Source organism: Labrus bergylta, chromosome 14 (genome assembly GCF_963930695.1).
Source record: "Labrus bergylta chromosome 14, fLabBer1.1, whole genome shotgun sequence".
In the NCBI taxonomy this organism is placed as follows: domain Eukaryota; kingdom Metazoa; phylum Chordata; class Actinopteri; order Labriformes; family Labridae; genus Labrus; species Labrus bergylta.
Genome location: NC_089208.1, coordinates 8,083,483 through 8,098,799, shown reverse-complemented (window position 1 = coordinate 8,098,799; position 15,317 = coordinate 8,083,483). Strand labels below are relative to the sequence as shown.

General features: G+C 40.7%; 1 protein-coding gene and 1 pseudogene across 1 annotated transcript; both read right to left on the bottom strand.

Annotated features, from left to right (window-relative positions):
- Positions 1 to 9: 9 nt before the first annotated feature.
- Positions 10 to 2,656, bottom strand: or6at1 (odorant receptor, family 6, subfamily AT, member 1). The gene is made up of 4 exons (XM_029281165.2): positions 2,491 to 2,656; positions 1,127 to 1,317; positions 379 to 1,041; positions 10 to 209 (listed from the first exon to the last, which is right to left on the bottom strand). The coding sequence occupies exons 1-4, from the start codon at positions 2,654 to 2,656 to the stop codon at positions 45 to 47; spliced, it is 1,185 nt and encodes a 394-aa protein (XP_029136998.2). The 3' UTR covers positions 10 to 44.
- Positions 2,657 to 13,045: 10,389 nt separating this feature from the next.
- On the bottom strand, positions 13,046 to 14,894 carry LOC136182429 (piggyBac transposable element-derived protein 4-like; annotated as a pseudogene).
- Positions 14,895 to 15,317: the final 423 nt, after the last annotated feature.

The window sequence follows — 15,317 nt, the reverse complement described above, 5'->3', positions numbered from 1 at the left end:
TTCGTAGTCGTCCAGTTAACCAAGCTGCAGGTTTTACTTCCCGGTCAGGACTGTGAGTTGACATCTTTCCTCGGTAACACAGCTGTAGATCTGAGTCTGCTCAGAGTCCTCCAGATGGACTCTCTGAGCTCCCTGTTCCTCAGACTGTAGATGATTGGGTTCAGAAAAGGAGTCAGAGCGGCGTACAGCACAGACACAATGATACGAACCTAAAACACCACAACAAAAACCACAATGCTTTAGTAGAAGTAAAAATTATTCATGGCTATCATTGCATTCCACCTGACAGACCACAGAGTTTGTGCTGAATTGTCCTTGTGAGAAGTCGTAAAAACAAAGGCACAAGTATAAATCAAAGCTAGATGATGAGTCACTTACCTCGGGCGAAAAGTTTCCCACTCGGTACGAGATGTAAACAAACGATGCCGAGCCATAGGAGATGGAAACCACGGTCAGGTGTGCGGCACACGTTGCGAAGGCCTTCAGCCTCTGATTGACACCCATCTTTGATATGTTGACACCAATCAGGATGTAGGAGGTGAGGATGAGGACTCCGGTGGACAGTAGGGCCACTAAGCCGAAGGAAATGGACACGATGTTGTCCACAGAGGTGTCGCCACACGCCAGCAGTCTTACAGAGGACGGGTCACACCAGCTGTGTCTCACCACGTTCAGGCCGCAGTAAGAGCGATGCCAGGCCATGGAGCACGGCAAAATGGTGCAGAATGCGCCGAAACCCCAGGCCCCTGCCACGAGGAGCAGCCTGACGTGTCGGGTCATGACAGCAGTGTAGCGCAGGGGGTTGCAGATCGCCACGTAGCGGTCGTACGCCATGACGGTCAGGATGGCGCGTCCTGTAACGGCTAAGTGAATAAAGAAATACATCTGAAGGAAGCAGCCGGGGATCGAAATGGTTTTCATGTGTGTCAGGAAGCCGGACAGCATGTTGGGGATGGTGGTGGTCGTGTAGACGATATCCACAAAGGAAAGGTTGGAGAGGAAGAAATACATGGGAGAGGTGAGCTTCGGATCAGTCAATGCCTAAAAGAGATAAAATAGCCAGTTGTGGTTACAATACTTAATATTTGATCTTTGACATGATACAATGAACTGCTTTATTTTGTACCACAAAGATGATCATGCAGTTTCCAGCAAGGATAATGATGTAACCCAGCAGCAGAATGACAAAAAGGATAATCTTCTTCTCCCCGAGGTTGGCGAGGCCCTGGATAATAAAGAAAGTGACGCCATCAGTTTCCCAGGTGTTGTTTACAGAGCTGGATCTGTGATTGGTCGCTGACAAGGGCAGGTGTGAACCTGAGATAGTAAGACACGAGGAGGGATGAGTATTAAGTCACACACATGACATCAGAGAGTTTTAGAGGTTCATGTCTAACACAGTGGTTCTCAAACTATGGTACGTGGACTCCCTGTGGTGGTACGCAAAGAAATCTCCACAATATAAAAAAACCTGTTCAGCATAAAACGCCAATTTTTTTATTTTTTTTTGTCATACTCTTATCTTATCTGTCTTGTATCTATTGGGTTGTATTAATATTAGGGCTGTCAATCGATTAAAATATTTAATCGCGATTAATCACACGATTGTCCACAGTTAACACGTGATTAATCACAAATTAATCGCACATTTTTTTTATCCGTTCTAAACATACCTTAAAGGGATATTTTTCAAGTTTTTAATACTATTATCAATATAGGAGTGGACAAATGTGTTTATTTTCATTGCCAACAATCCAAAACAATGACAAATACTGTCCACATTAACCTTAAAGGTACTGCATGCTCAAAGAATATGCTGGCATTTTGACCTGAATGTGACATTACTTAGTAATACTAACACAATGTAGTGTCCAACTTAACACAAGGTTAACTAAACATCCTGTTTTTTAAGCAGCTCAACACAAACCGATTGACCTCATGCATCACAAACAGACACACATTGTACAGCAAGTACTTTGGTCAGTCAAATTTTCCATTACTCAAATATCATTCCCTGGACCCTTCGCACTTAAAGAAAATTATCTCACACAATGTAACTGTGTCTAACCTCACATGGGGGGGAAATAAAGGCTCAGAAAACATCTCCTTCTCCTAAGTGAGATCAAAAATAAATGAAAACAAACAAATAAAGTGCGCATGTTACAGTAGGGAGTGTAATACAAAAATGATATAGTGCATTTAGGCTATAGCTTATACTTAAATTTCTTTGGATTAAACAGTTACGCTATACTTCTACCTCTTTGCTCTTCTATTGTATTCAGCCGAGGTTGAGCAACCCAGTCCCCTTCCTTCTATTTTTTTTCCTGACAAAAGGAACATAGAGTGTTGACAACATGGGTTGTCCCCATTACTTCTATTTCTTTGCACTGAGCCAGTTGCTCAAACAGACAAGCCTGTTTACATTTTGGGATGACAGGGCAGCTCGCTTCTTCTGAACAACATGCCCAGACAGTGAAAATAACCTTTCACACGGTACGGATGTGGCAGGTGTTGCCAAGTACATGCGTGCAAGGCAGGCCATCTCGCTGTGTGCCCCTTCATGTTTGGACCACCACTGCTGGGGACAGTCCTCCATGCCAATAGTGGGCTCGGCTTTGAAGCTGAACTTGCCATTTAAAACACCCTCTTTATTCATTTCTTCTTGTCATCCACTATGTTACTGCTGCATCAAGTCCTGATTTCCCGTTAATTGCGCGTCAAATAAATTAGTGGCGTTAAGGGGAATTTGCATTAACTCGTTATTATCGCGTTAAATTCGACAGCCCTAATTAATATCAAATGTGTTTTCCCTCTAAATTAATCTAGTTTATGCGACAAACAACTTTAATCTGCTCAATTTATGCTTGCGCGCGCACAGACATAAACAACAACAGGAGTACCACTCAATATTCCGTTATAGTTCAGTACTGAAACAACAGCAAGCAGCTGTAGGTCTACATTAACAGAATATTCTGTTATTTAGTGGACGGATGTACGGACAGCGGACCTTATCGAGTTGTGTGGAGTTTAAGTGCCAGTTCTAATGCTAGCCCTTAGTAGGCCTACAGCGTGGCTGCCAGCAGTCAATATAAATAACATTATTTTTATGAATTAATTGGTCTCTTGTGTGAAATGTGTGTTAAAATGGGCCTACAGTGTATTTCAACATCTACCATAATGGTGGTACTTGCAGAGCCAAATATTTTCGGAGGTGGTACGCAGTCTAAAAAGTTTGAGAACCACTGGTCTAACAGATGCATATTCAATTTCACCCTGGATCATGTAATTATTCAAACAGATTTTAAAATACTGTTTTTGATCAGTGCAACAGTGCAGACCTTAATCACACATTTATCATGATGCGATCAAGGTCCAAAGATTACACCTTCATTTTTTAAATAGTGTTTATCACTTGCTATTTTGTCCCTTTTGGCACACCATAATTAGGCTGCTGCAGTGGGAATTAACGACATCAATACACATTTGAATGGCTCGTTTAACTTTAAAAAAAAAACTCCCAGATGGCTCAGTTAACAGGTCGAGAGTAATATGCAACTTGTGTCAGCCGGAATAAAAATATATTGAGCTTCCACCTCTGAGCTAAACAAACAGGCACAGCTAATCAGACTGATGTCAACAGGCAACCACAACACCAAAGCATGCAGAGCCAGTTTTAAAGTGTATAATCAGTATAGTATAATAAGTGTAAAATTGTTTCTTAACATCTGTTAATAAACAGAAATAAACAATTCCCATGAAAAAAAATATATAAATGTGATGTACCGGTATAATAGTTTATCTAAAATTGTAAAATCATTAATTTTGCACATTAGCTAACAAAAAAATGTCTCCTGCATGGTTCTCAGCTCCCAAAAGCTCAGGCAAGAACAATATAAAAAAAAAAATAGTTTGCGAATCCTTTCTTATGGTTTACAAAGTTGTGCCCGACTTCTAATCTTTGTGCAGTTTTTGAATTGCAAATCCAACATGTGGGTGCAAATTATAAACAGTGCCCATTGATTTGCAAACTGCGCACACATTTGTGAACTGTGGGAATGGATCTACAAAAGTCTAAAGTCTTTTAACAGCTTTAAATCAGTGCAAAGTTGAACAAATCCTCCTAGTTGAAATGTAAGGAAACTACCCTAAAACCTAATCATACTACTAGTTAGATCACGTGAAGTTCTCTAACTCTCAAAACTGCTGATAGGTATGAACTCGTCATCAGCTGACCTATTAGTGCAAAAGTACAAGTGTGACAAAAGAAACTAAAATGTTATAAATTCTGTCACATTTTGTATTAGCACCCTCAGCTGTACTAATCATCTGGCCCGGTCGTACTCCCCAGATTCACCTGGTTTAGGAGTTTACTAGTAAAATAATACATGTGTGTGTAGGAAAAATACACTTCAAAATAATTGTCCTGTAAATTCAACAAGCAAAACATATTAATGCATTTCAAGCCTTTAGTATTTAAACATATGCCCAGTTGTGCAAATTACATTGGTGTAAAAACATTTCAGGATTGAAATAAATGAAGGTTTTATTTAATAATAAAACAGACAAAAAAAGTATGTAACTGAACGGCAGGAAAACTAGTTATACTGTTTTGATAAGAAACATAAAAAATATATATTTAAAGTTAACTGTTGTAAAAGAAGCATTTGTTTGTCATTGCATTTGAAGAAAACTGGAAGTTAGTTTAGCAGCAATGCTATAGAACTGGAGCAGTCGCACCATGGATAAATGCACACAGAGGGATTCACAAACTTATTTTAAGATATAAATGACTGTTCAAAAATATATTTTTCAATTCTCAAAAAAAACTTTCTTTCTGTATATTTGGTTTTTTTTAAAACTCCTCACATAGATCATTAAGATTTGAAAATTAATTTCTGATGCACATCGAATAATTATTGTAATGGATATTAAAAAATATATACATTTAAATGTGCTCGCAATTTCCATCAAAAACACATTTGTATGTTGTGAGATTTATATACAAAGAGTTTAACATGCATTTACAAAGAGCATCTGGTTTGTGAACTCTTCTTCATTTGTGTTTATATTTTAGAGACTACTCCACCATGGCTTGTTCAACAAAATAGATCTTTTTCTCAATGGGGAATCATCTCTGGCTAATCAGATGTCTCCCTGCCTTTTGACAGAAATAATTTGTGAAGAGTTTCATATATATATCAATCCCAAAATATATCTGTGAATCATTCTGTGTGCATTCATTCATTCAAATATAAGTAATTAACAACGGTATTAAAAAGTCACATGTAGCCCAGTAGAATAAAGTGTCATCGTTTTGAAAGATATGCACTTCAGGTCGTGACTTTCTCACAGCTAAGATTCAATTTGTACATCCTCAAATTTCAAATTCAAAAGTTCACCAATACTGATGTGAAAGTAGTGGAACACTCACAGACCTTTGAGGCTTTCAGAAGAAATATAAAACGGCAAAAGTTCCATCTCTATCAGCAGATACAGGAACCGGAAGGTATGCTGATGTCAAATATGAATCTATAAACACACAAAGGTAAAATGTTTACACTGAAATAGAGATTTGTAGGTGAATTACTCTAAACACTAAGACAGACAGTGAACATTGTATAAGTATAATCATATTAATGATTTAAAACCTTTAAATACCGGTACTTCTTTTTCAAATTAAGCCTTTAGAAATTGAAAATATGAGTATGGCTTTTTAAGTATTTGCAAAAATCTGATCGTCTTACCTGAATGTGCAGATCAGACTGCGCCTCGCCCAGTTTATTCTGACATTTCAGGCTCCACTGATCTATTTGATGAAATTATAGTGAGACTAATTAACATTAATTACACAAAGTTACATCATATTCTCCACATTAAAATATTTTAATTGTACAGATGGTACAAATAATTCAAAAGGGACCTTTTTTTGGTGACCTTTGTTGCTTTTAACAAGCATAAAAACAAAAAACATGTAGAACATAATTATCTTTATCCACCAAGGGAACAAGCTTTCTGCTTTAGTGTTTGACATCATTAGAGATTCATTATAGAAGATTATATAGTTAGTCTCATTAGAGAGATTCATTACTTTAATTGCTCATGCCTGTTTGTCTGTGTGAACAAGTGGTTTTGTCTACGCGATGTAATTAGATGATAGCATATATTGTTGATTTTCTCTGCAGAAGTCAGTCCAAGTCATTTCCAATAATTCAGAGTTAATTTTGTAATGTTATATCCTTGTGTTTCTCTATGTTCTAGTGTGTATTGTCAACTATTGAGTTCTCTGTGTGTCTTTAGTGTTTCCTGATTTATTTTGCAGTTCATGTCCTCAGTGTTTCTTGTCTTACTTCCTGCCTCTGTGTGTTTCCCTCCAACCTTGATTGCCCTCATTGTCTTCACCTGTGTCATTAGTCTCACCTGTGTTTGATTGCCTCTTGTATTTAGTCTCTGGCCCTTTCTGAAAAACCACAGTTCAGTATGGAGTGTGTATTTGTCAGTAGACTGAGTCCTTGCACTCAGTCTACACTGGATGCATCCTTTCTGGACATGAGTTATATTTTAACACCCACAATGCCGTGCAAAATTTAATGTAAAACGTCACTTCACGTTACATGCAATGTGAAGTTTTTTATTATTTACTGAGCCATCGTGCATATTACATCTGAGTTGGAGTGTCAATAACATGAGGTGGGCTTATGATGCCACTTCCACACTGAATGAAGTAGAAACAAATATCTGCCTACTGTGTGCCCCTACTGACCAGTAGGTCCTAACAGAATACAGCAAGGATACAAGGGCTTGTCTACAGTAACTGGGTGCATCTGAATTGCCAAGTGCCTACACAATCTTTCAGTAGACAGTAGACGGTCCCTACTATCCATGTCGTATACTCTTAGTACCTACTGTTCAGTGGGCGTGCACAGTAGGCAGATATTTGTTCCTACTTCTGATTCATTCAGTATGGAAGTGGCATCATTTGCATTACCCGGAACCGGCTGCATCCACCGTTTTTTTTTTTGTTTAGCTTTATTCAAGAAGAGTAATGCACATATACAGTCAGGTAAACAAAAAACAATATCACAATGTAAGTCAAGTAAAGAACAGATTAAATAATAAAATAACATACAGTACATACAGGAAAGTATAAATGAAAGGCAGTAATATACAGTATATAAAGTAAAATAAACCAATAAAGACGCAAACATAAATAGGGAATTAATTATTTAAATAGAGGTCTCAGGTGAAAAGGTTGTATAAGGTTTTTGTTAGTAATTAAAAGTAGCGATTTCAGTAGGGACTCTAACTCTAGATTAAAAATTTATTTAATTAATCCATGCTCGTTTGTATTGATTTGGAGGCGCACGTAAAGTGACGTTTCACGTTTAACTTCGCACAACATTGTGGGTGGTAAAATACAATTCATTTCCTGAAAGGATGCCTCAGTATACTGAACGTTTCAGTATTAATACTAACTTCTGGGTTTTGTGCGGTATGGATCGGATGCATTCTTTCAGGAAATTAATTGTATTTTAACTCCCACAATGCTGTGTGAGAAACGTAAATTTCAAACGTCACTTCACGTGCGCTTCCAAATCAAAACAAATGAGGATGGATTCGGCTGGTTGAACTTGTTTACATGCAATGTGACTGTAGCGTAATTAACTTTAATTATATTCAAATTATTCCTCAGGGCACCACTTCCTGTTAAAGGAAGAAATTAACTTAAGTTTATTAATTATTTAGTCTCATATCAGAATGTGTCAGTAAGTTCTCTTGGATCACTTCAATCATTAAATAAACACTGACAAAGTTCTAAATGATTATGTGTGACTTTATTACAGTAATCATGAACAATAATGCAGACTAATGAATGACTTTAAATAATGAAATTATGGAAATGAAATTGTTTCATTCTTATTTACCTATTATTGTATTGTCATGATGGTGGAAGTAACAAGTAAAATGATAAAAGGTTTTGTAAATATTTAAAGAAAAATTTGATTAGGGGAATCATGATGCGAGAGAACTTGGAGCTACTTACGTGTTGGACAACGACCCTTCCACAAATCTCTTGAGGCAGAAGCTGTTTCAGGAAACTTTACTTTAGTGATGTTCAGTCAAACTTCCCCAGGTGGTCCAGCTGTTACTGACGGATCGCTTTTCTGGTCCACCAGAACTTCTCGTCTCAACAGTCAGGTAGTATGGAAGCGATTAGTGATCAAAATTCAAATGATAAAGCTAATTTGAAAATTCAAATGCATTAACAGAAATGCTTTTTAATTTTCAGAATACGAGTGTATTATTTGACTCAAAAATAAAATGAAGAAAATTACATTTGCTTTATCATTTTCAAAAAATGCCCCGCTAAATTTGTATCATAATTCAAATTAAAAAGCTAATTTTAAAATGAAAAATGAAAACACGTTTTAATTTTCAGAATATAGGTGCATTATTTGACCTAGGTTTAAAATGAATATTCAGTCATCCAGTTTGCATTATACTTTTACTCTCTATGTATGCATATTGTATGACGTAATTCAAATGAAAACAATAAGGTCTTTGGCTTTTCGTTTTCAAACTTGCCGTGCTAAAAAGTGATCATAATTCAAACCAACTAGAAAACGAAATGGCAAAGTGGACGGCGCAGGAAAGTGACGTCAGACTCCAGCTCCCAGGCAGGAGAACGTAATATTTACAATCTATATGAGGCGTGCGGGCAGAACGCGCAGTACGATGGGTTGCGGGGCAAATCCAAATCACTGAAAACATTACATAGCTGGACTCACTCAGACAATAATTGCACATTGCGTCATTTTACATTATTTGTCAATTGCAAACAATGAATGACTAGAAACTGTTTTTCAAAATGCCACACAGTTTTATTGTGCATTTGGTGTGTATTAGATGGAAATGTTTTCGGTAGCTACATGTCTATATGGTCAAGTACAAGATAAACACTATATAATCAACTGCATTACGGTTAAAAATAAGATAACGAACTTTAATCAGCTGACGATATAGCTAAAGTTACCCATTGTATTGCAACTTCATACAGTGACCAAAGCGCCAATTCAATAATCAACCTGACTTTTAACTACTACCTGTAAAATAACTCACCTCTTCCATCAAGGCCAGGAGGAGAAAAAAGCGTCTTCTCCGAGCTCTTCTCCTGGCTCGCCTTCTTCTTCCTAGCATTAACTCCATAACAACAGGCTGCAGTGTCCACATGGTGAATGCAACTCAGAATTTGGATGTTGACAGCTGGCTTTTATTCTGTCAGCCATGGGGCCATTCATGATTTGGCCAGAGGGCTCATTAGTGCCCTCATCTGAGTTGGGAGTGTCAATAACAAATGGTGCCACTTCCATACTGAATGAGTCAGACAAAGTAGGAGCAAATATCTGCTTACTGTGTACTAGTGTATAGTAGGTACTGTCTACTGCCTACTGACAGATTGAGTAGGTACTTGGCAATTCAGATGCACCCTCTGCCTACTGACAGATTGTGTAGGCACTTCGGAAGCACCCCCTGTGTTTCTTCACTTCTGTGTCAGTGTATCCCTGTTGTCACATGTCTTCTTTCCTGAGTTAAATAAATGATACTTTTGGTTTCTGCACACAACTAGGTCCTGCTCTTTGTTTAATGAACGTGCGTGACACTTGCAGGAGATTGACCATCACCATTTGTATTGGTGTTAATCGAGTTCCAGCCACAAATGTTTCCCCTTCTACATGTATTTGTGATCCAAACTGCCTCTTTCAAACTTCAACATACTTGAGTCTGAGCAGTACAACTACTGTGCATCTGTCTTGTGAGATACAGCAGAAGTTTTACTGCATCTTTCAAGTCACAAATCAACTCAAATCTGGCTTACTAATGCCCTCTGTTGGACAGTCAATCCAATTAGCACAAACGGAGTCATATTACATTGAGGCTGCAAATTCATAAATAAAGCAAATATTAGGTTAAAAACAAATGCAGTGACAGACTAGTAATTTAAATGAATGGAGGCATGATGGGTATGGGAGATGAGTGAGGAGGCATAAGTCTGTTTCACCTCCAGATAATGAGTAGGGGGGTTCAGTGGAGGTGGAAGGGTCAGGCTGAGAACGAGGGGATGTTGGTGTTTACAATCCAAACCATCACAGTGGGCGTTTCTCAATATGTGTTCGTGTCTTTTCTTGTATTCTTGCGTACCCGTGAAACATCATCTTTAGCAGTCGAGTAACTGTCCAAATATACAAGTTCACATTTTGCCAAGAATGGTTAACATTTCCGGAAGCGTTCTCGGCACACTCCTTTTTCCAAGGATGCATCGGTTGGTGACTTGTGTGAAATTCTGAGTGGGGATATCCCAGTATGCATTTCAGCATCCAACGGACAACACGAAGCATCATGGCACATGTTATGAGATTTCTGTGTTCTATTTCATCACTAAATTGACTTCTAAACGCATTAGAGGTGAGAAATCGATGTTGTAGATAATGACGGAAACATATTTATTGGAGAAATGTATCGACAAATCAATTGCATGCATTATCGAGGTTAGAGGCTCTATCACGGGTAACTAGCTAGCTGACCTGCTATTCTCATCTCCCAACTGTCACACAGACCAACTACAGAGAGGCTATGGTAAAGGATAACCAGACCCACAACTGTAAGATATCTTTCATTTCACTAATCTCTCGTATTTGTTTTGACATACTCAACAATCTACAGTCTTAACATTTAACTCTACTCTCGTTCCACAGACACTGTCCTGTGGAGGAGACTACATTGGGATTCGTCACTCGCTATGCTCGCACCCAGCTATTGTTCACCACGCCACTCATTGGGATCCCTGGACACGATGGTGTCAGCAGAAAAGTGTGGAAGCTGGTATTCCAAGCACCAAGATGAGGTCACTAACATCATAAGAGAAGAGAAGAACATTCTGGGGAACACCTGTACAATAAACATGGAAATGACAAGACCAAGCTTGAGTACATTCGTCAAAGATTCTCAGCTCAAGAAAATCTGGCAGACTGAAACAACTGAACTATTCCCCCCCCCCCTCCAACTTCAACCACGTTGTTGATGCTGTTAAAGAAGTGGCAGGTGAAGCAAAGATGGCAGATTCTGATAACTAAGAACTTCTCAAAAACCTTGAGAACCAAGCTGATTCTTAATTAATCAAAAACGTAATTATATTACAAAAGTCACACATGAAATGATTAAAACAAGATGGTTTCATGAAAAAGACTTATTACATTTATTATTCACATTACACAAGGACTCTCCCTACTCTGTCTCTGATTGGCTAATAAAACAATGGTCAATTATCGTCAGGCCTTTTTGACAACACCTGCAGAGAGAGAGAGAGAGAGAGAAAGAACGAAAGAGACAGAGCCAAAGATAGTGAGTGAGAGAATTTAATAAATATACAGTGAAGGAAACAGAACAGATAGGACATAGAACTGTACTGAACTGCACCAGCCCCAAGGGTATTCAGGGACAGGGTGAATCCACTCATTTAACCTGATGAGTATCTGTGGGAACAATTCAGTAGGCCTGGTATAATGTAATCTGTTAGAACTGTGGAATATATTTTAGTTTTTTAAATTTTTACTTGCCACGTTCTTTTTTGGCTTCCGAGAATGCTTCTGTTATTGCTTCTGATTTAATAGGGGAGGATGAATAAGTAGGTCAAAGGTTATGTCTGTAGGGTACATACCTATAATTAACAACCTAAATGCACTGTAGTTATGTCGGTTACAGGTTGTCTAACAAGTCTTTTGAACATGCACATCATCTTGACTCCTGTATTGATAATGGGGTCACACAGTCTACTTGTCTGAAAGTGCATTTATTATGAAAGTCACCGACTTTACGGACGGTAAGAGCACAGAATATTATACAGGGAAATACACATACATGAAACAATTGTGACAGTTGAATAACTCAGGCATTTAGTCTGTCTGCTATTTTGTGCCATGCCATCTCCCTCTGCCATCTGGCCATATTAATTGTCGCAGTATGTCCTTTTTTATTGATTACGCTTCTAAATTCTTCATAAACCTCTATCAGCAGCATTTGTTCCGCTCTAGTTTTTGCCTCTGCTTTTCTTATTTGATCGTCTTTTCTTGCATCCATTCATTTAGGCTTTTTATAAACCTCGGGTGCGTGCTCAAAGTGCATACTATACTACTAGTAAATACTGATTTGGCCAAAATGCAGTATGCGAACAACCGCGAGATCCGCAGTATGCCAAAAATACTAGTATGTCATACTGATTTGGGAAAAATGTACAGTATGCATCGGACCAGTCTACCTCGCGTACTGTTTCCCACAATGCAAAGTGCCAGGTCAGAGATCAAAATGCCGGAGCACAGCTGTTAGAACTCGTCGGTGTATTGCTGTATTGCTTGCTTGAGACCCACTTTACATAAATCACATTTGTCCTAGTTGAGTTTTATGTTCTCATTCACATAAATATACATGATGTGATGTATAGTTTGACTTACAGTGTTCATGTGTATATGTTTTATACAATGTTTATTTTGTATGCACTTGAAGAACAGTGTACATGTTGAGATCTTATTTTGTTATTCATGACGTGACTTCCTGTTGCGATGAGTTATATTTTGCGACCTACTTTACGTTAAGATGAAAGAGCGGGAGATTGGTTGTTGTGTTCCATGGCTGCTGATGAAATGCTATTCCAGTTAGCTGTGTGGAAGGAATGAATAAAAAGGTGACGTGATAACACTAAAGTGTGATTCTTGGTAACATGGCTGACGAAGCAGCCAACCCACCAGTTGAAGCAGTCGACCCAACAGTCCTGGATCGTTAAATCTATAAAGAATATCAACTTCAATCAAAAGACCGTGCGAGTCAAATGTATGGTTTTATTTTTGTGTGAAAGTAGTGAAGAAACATTTACACGTAGGCCTCCGTAAGCCTGGGTGGGAACAGCAGCGGCTTCGTTGCAGAGCGGACACAGAGTGTGTGCGGGTCTCCTCTCCTCTCTCCGACTGCACCGAGCGGCGGGGTCTGCTGCGCGAGGCTACACTGCACACGTATCTCCCCCCAGCGGGGCCCGGGGGACGTTGCCAGCCCCGCCTCTGTCCTGGTTCCCTTCCCGGTTCCCTTCTCCTCCGCAAACGGCGCCTCCAACAACGGCGCTGCGGCGAAACAATCCCTGTCTCCTACTGCCCCCTCTCCTCCCCCCCCTCCCCCTCCCCCTCCCCCTCCCTCCCTCGACAGCCGCACGGCGCTCGTACGCTTCCATGCGGGGCTCACGCTCCCTCCGCTCCATCAACGGAGCGACGAGCGCCTTGCCCAGCCGCTCCAGGAACACCCTCTGCTTGTTGCGTTTGCGCGTCAGCCACTCGGGGTGCGTCTCTCGCCATATCACGAAGGCATTGTAGGCGGACACGTCGACGATGTTGTGGAACACGACCATGGGCCAGCGCGCGGTCATCCTCCTGCAGCTGTATGTCCCGACCAGCTTGTCCAGGTTGTCGACGCCGCCCTTGGTGCGATTGTAGTCCAGCACGATGGCCGGCTTCTCCTCTCCTCTGGCCGCCTCTTGGCCAGGTAGGACACCAGGACGGTGGCGGGCGTGAACGCGAACCTGGGCGACAGCACGGCCCTGTCCTCGGTCTGGATCATGTTCTTGCGCACCATCCCCACCTGATGTTCCTGTCCTCGAGGAGCCGCAGCACCAGGTCGTAGGAGGTGAAGAAATTGTCGAACGTCACAATGTGACCCCCACTCAGTCCCTCCGTCACGTCGAACATGGCCCACGCGCCCTGGTTCTTCTCGGGACCGCCTTCCGCCCGTTTTCCAGTGTAAAAGGGGTGGGGTGAGATTGGGGGAGAGGAGGAGATGATTATTACACTAGAACACATGAATGGGTACATTAAAGGAGACATGTAAAATAATGAAAAAAAAAAAATTAATCCACCTCTGAACGGAACCAGTTGCTTGTCCACCGTCACCTCGCGCTTGTACAGGAGGGGCAGCCGCGCCGTCCACAAGTCCCACACCTGTCTCACGGCCGGCAGTTTGTCCGCGGCGCGTCTCGCCGGTCTCGTCCGCGGGTCGTCGAATCGCAGCAGGGGCATGGTGGCGCGGAAGATGGGCCTTCCGCTCTCCGCATCCCACAGGCTGGCCGCGGCCTCGCCGCGAGACCTGTACACGCCCGCCAGGATCAGCAGTCCCAGGTAGGCGCGGAGTTCGGCCTTGCTCATCTTCTTCATCTTTTTCTTCTTCTTCTTCTTGGACTTTGACTTGTTGCTGTTGCTGTCGTCACTCATGTTCACGTTCACGTTTTTCTTGTTTCCCCCTGCCGTCGCAGCCCTGGTCCGTGCGCAGCCGCCTTCTTCTTCTTCTTTTTCTTCTCCTTCTTCTTCTTCTCCTTCCTCTTCTCCGTGACGTCGAACCCCCGCGAGGTTTGTCATCTCCAGCACAATCTTTTCTGTCTCCGGCGTGACAAACAGCAGGAACGAGGAGACGATGTCGCGGGCCCGGGAGGCTGCGTGGCCCGTGGGTCCCGAGGTGGGGATGGCCACGGATACGGGGGCCTGCCGTCGTTTCTCGTCGTAAGGGGCTGACGACCATGTGATTTTGCCGTTTTTCGGCGGGAAACTCTGTCGAGGGGGTTCTCCTCCTTCGTCTCCTCCTTCGTCTCCTTCTTCGTCTCCTTCTTCATCTCCTTCTTCGTCTCCTTTTTCATCCTCCTCGGTATTTCTCGGTGTTTGGAAAAATACACTTTAGTAATTTATTACCTTTCTTATATATATATATTTTTTTTATAATTCTTGTTTAATTGCATCGCCGGCCCGCCACCGGCTTCAGCCCGGGAAGCGGAGGACAGCGGGAGGATTAAACCCAAGTTGCTTCCGCGGCATATAAATGTGTTTGAATGGGATTAGCTAAAACTGATGGACACTTCGCAAAGCAGCCTCTGCCATCAATGTGTGGATGGATGTGAATGGGTAGGTGTGTCCTGCTGTGTAAAAAGCCCTTTGATTAGTCCAGAATAGAAAACTCTATAACAAGCTCAAGTTAATTTATCATATCCTCTTTATATTTTCTTATTTTCAAACCAATCAGTATTGTGACCATAATTTTGATTTCCAGGATCAGTTTTTTTTACTGTAAGAATTTGGTTTTCCCATTATTGTCCCAACACACAAAAACTCAACATACAGACATTTGGATTAGAGAAGCTTTGTCATGTTTATACCTAACAAAATGTGGAACATAGAATACAGTGCTATTAGAAATATGTATGTGTGTGTGTATATATATATATATATATATATATATAT

Coding starts and splice junctions, on each gene's coding strand:
- or6at1 (XM_029281165.2), bottom strand. CDS start 2,656: ATGAATAAAGAGGGTGTTTTAAATGGCAAGTTCAGCTTCAAAGCCGAG. Junction 1,318..2,490: donor ACCTGCCACATCCGTACCGT/GTGAAAGGTTAT, acceptor TTACTATCTCAG/GTTCACACCTGCCCTTGTCA. Junction 210..378: donor TGGGAAACTTTTCGCCCGAG/GTAAGTGACTCA, acceptor GTGGTGTTTTAG/GTTCGTATCATTGTGTCTGT.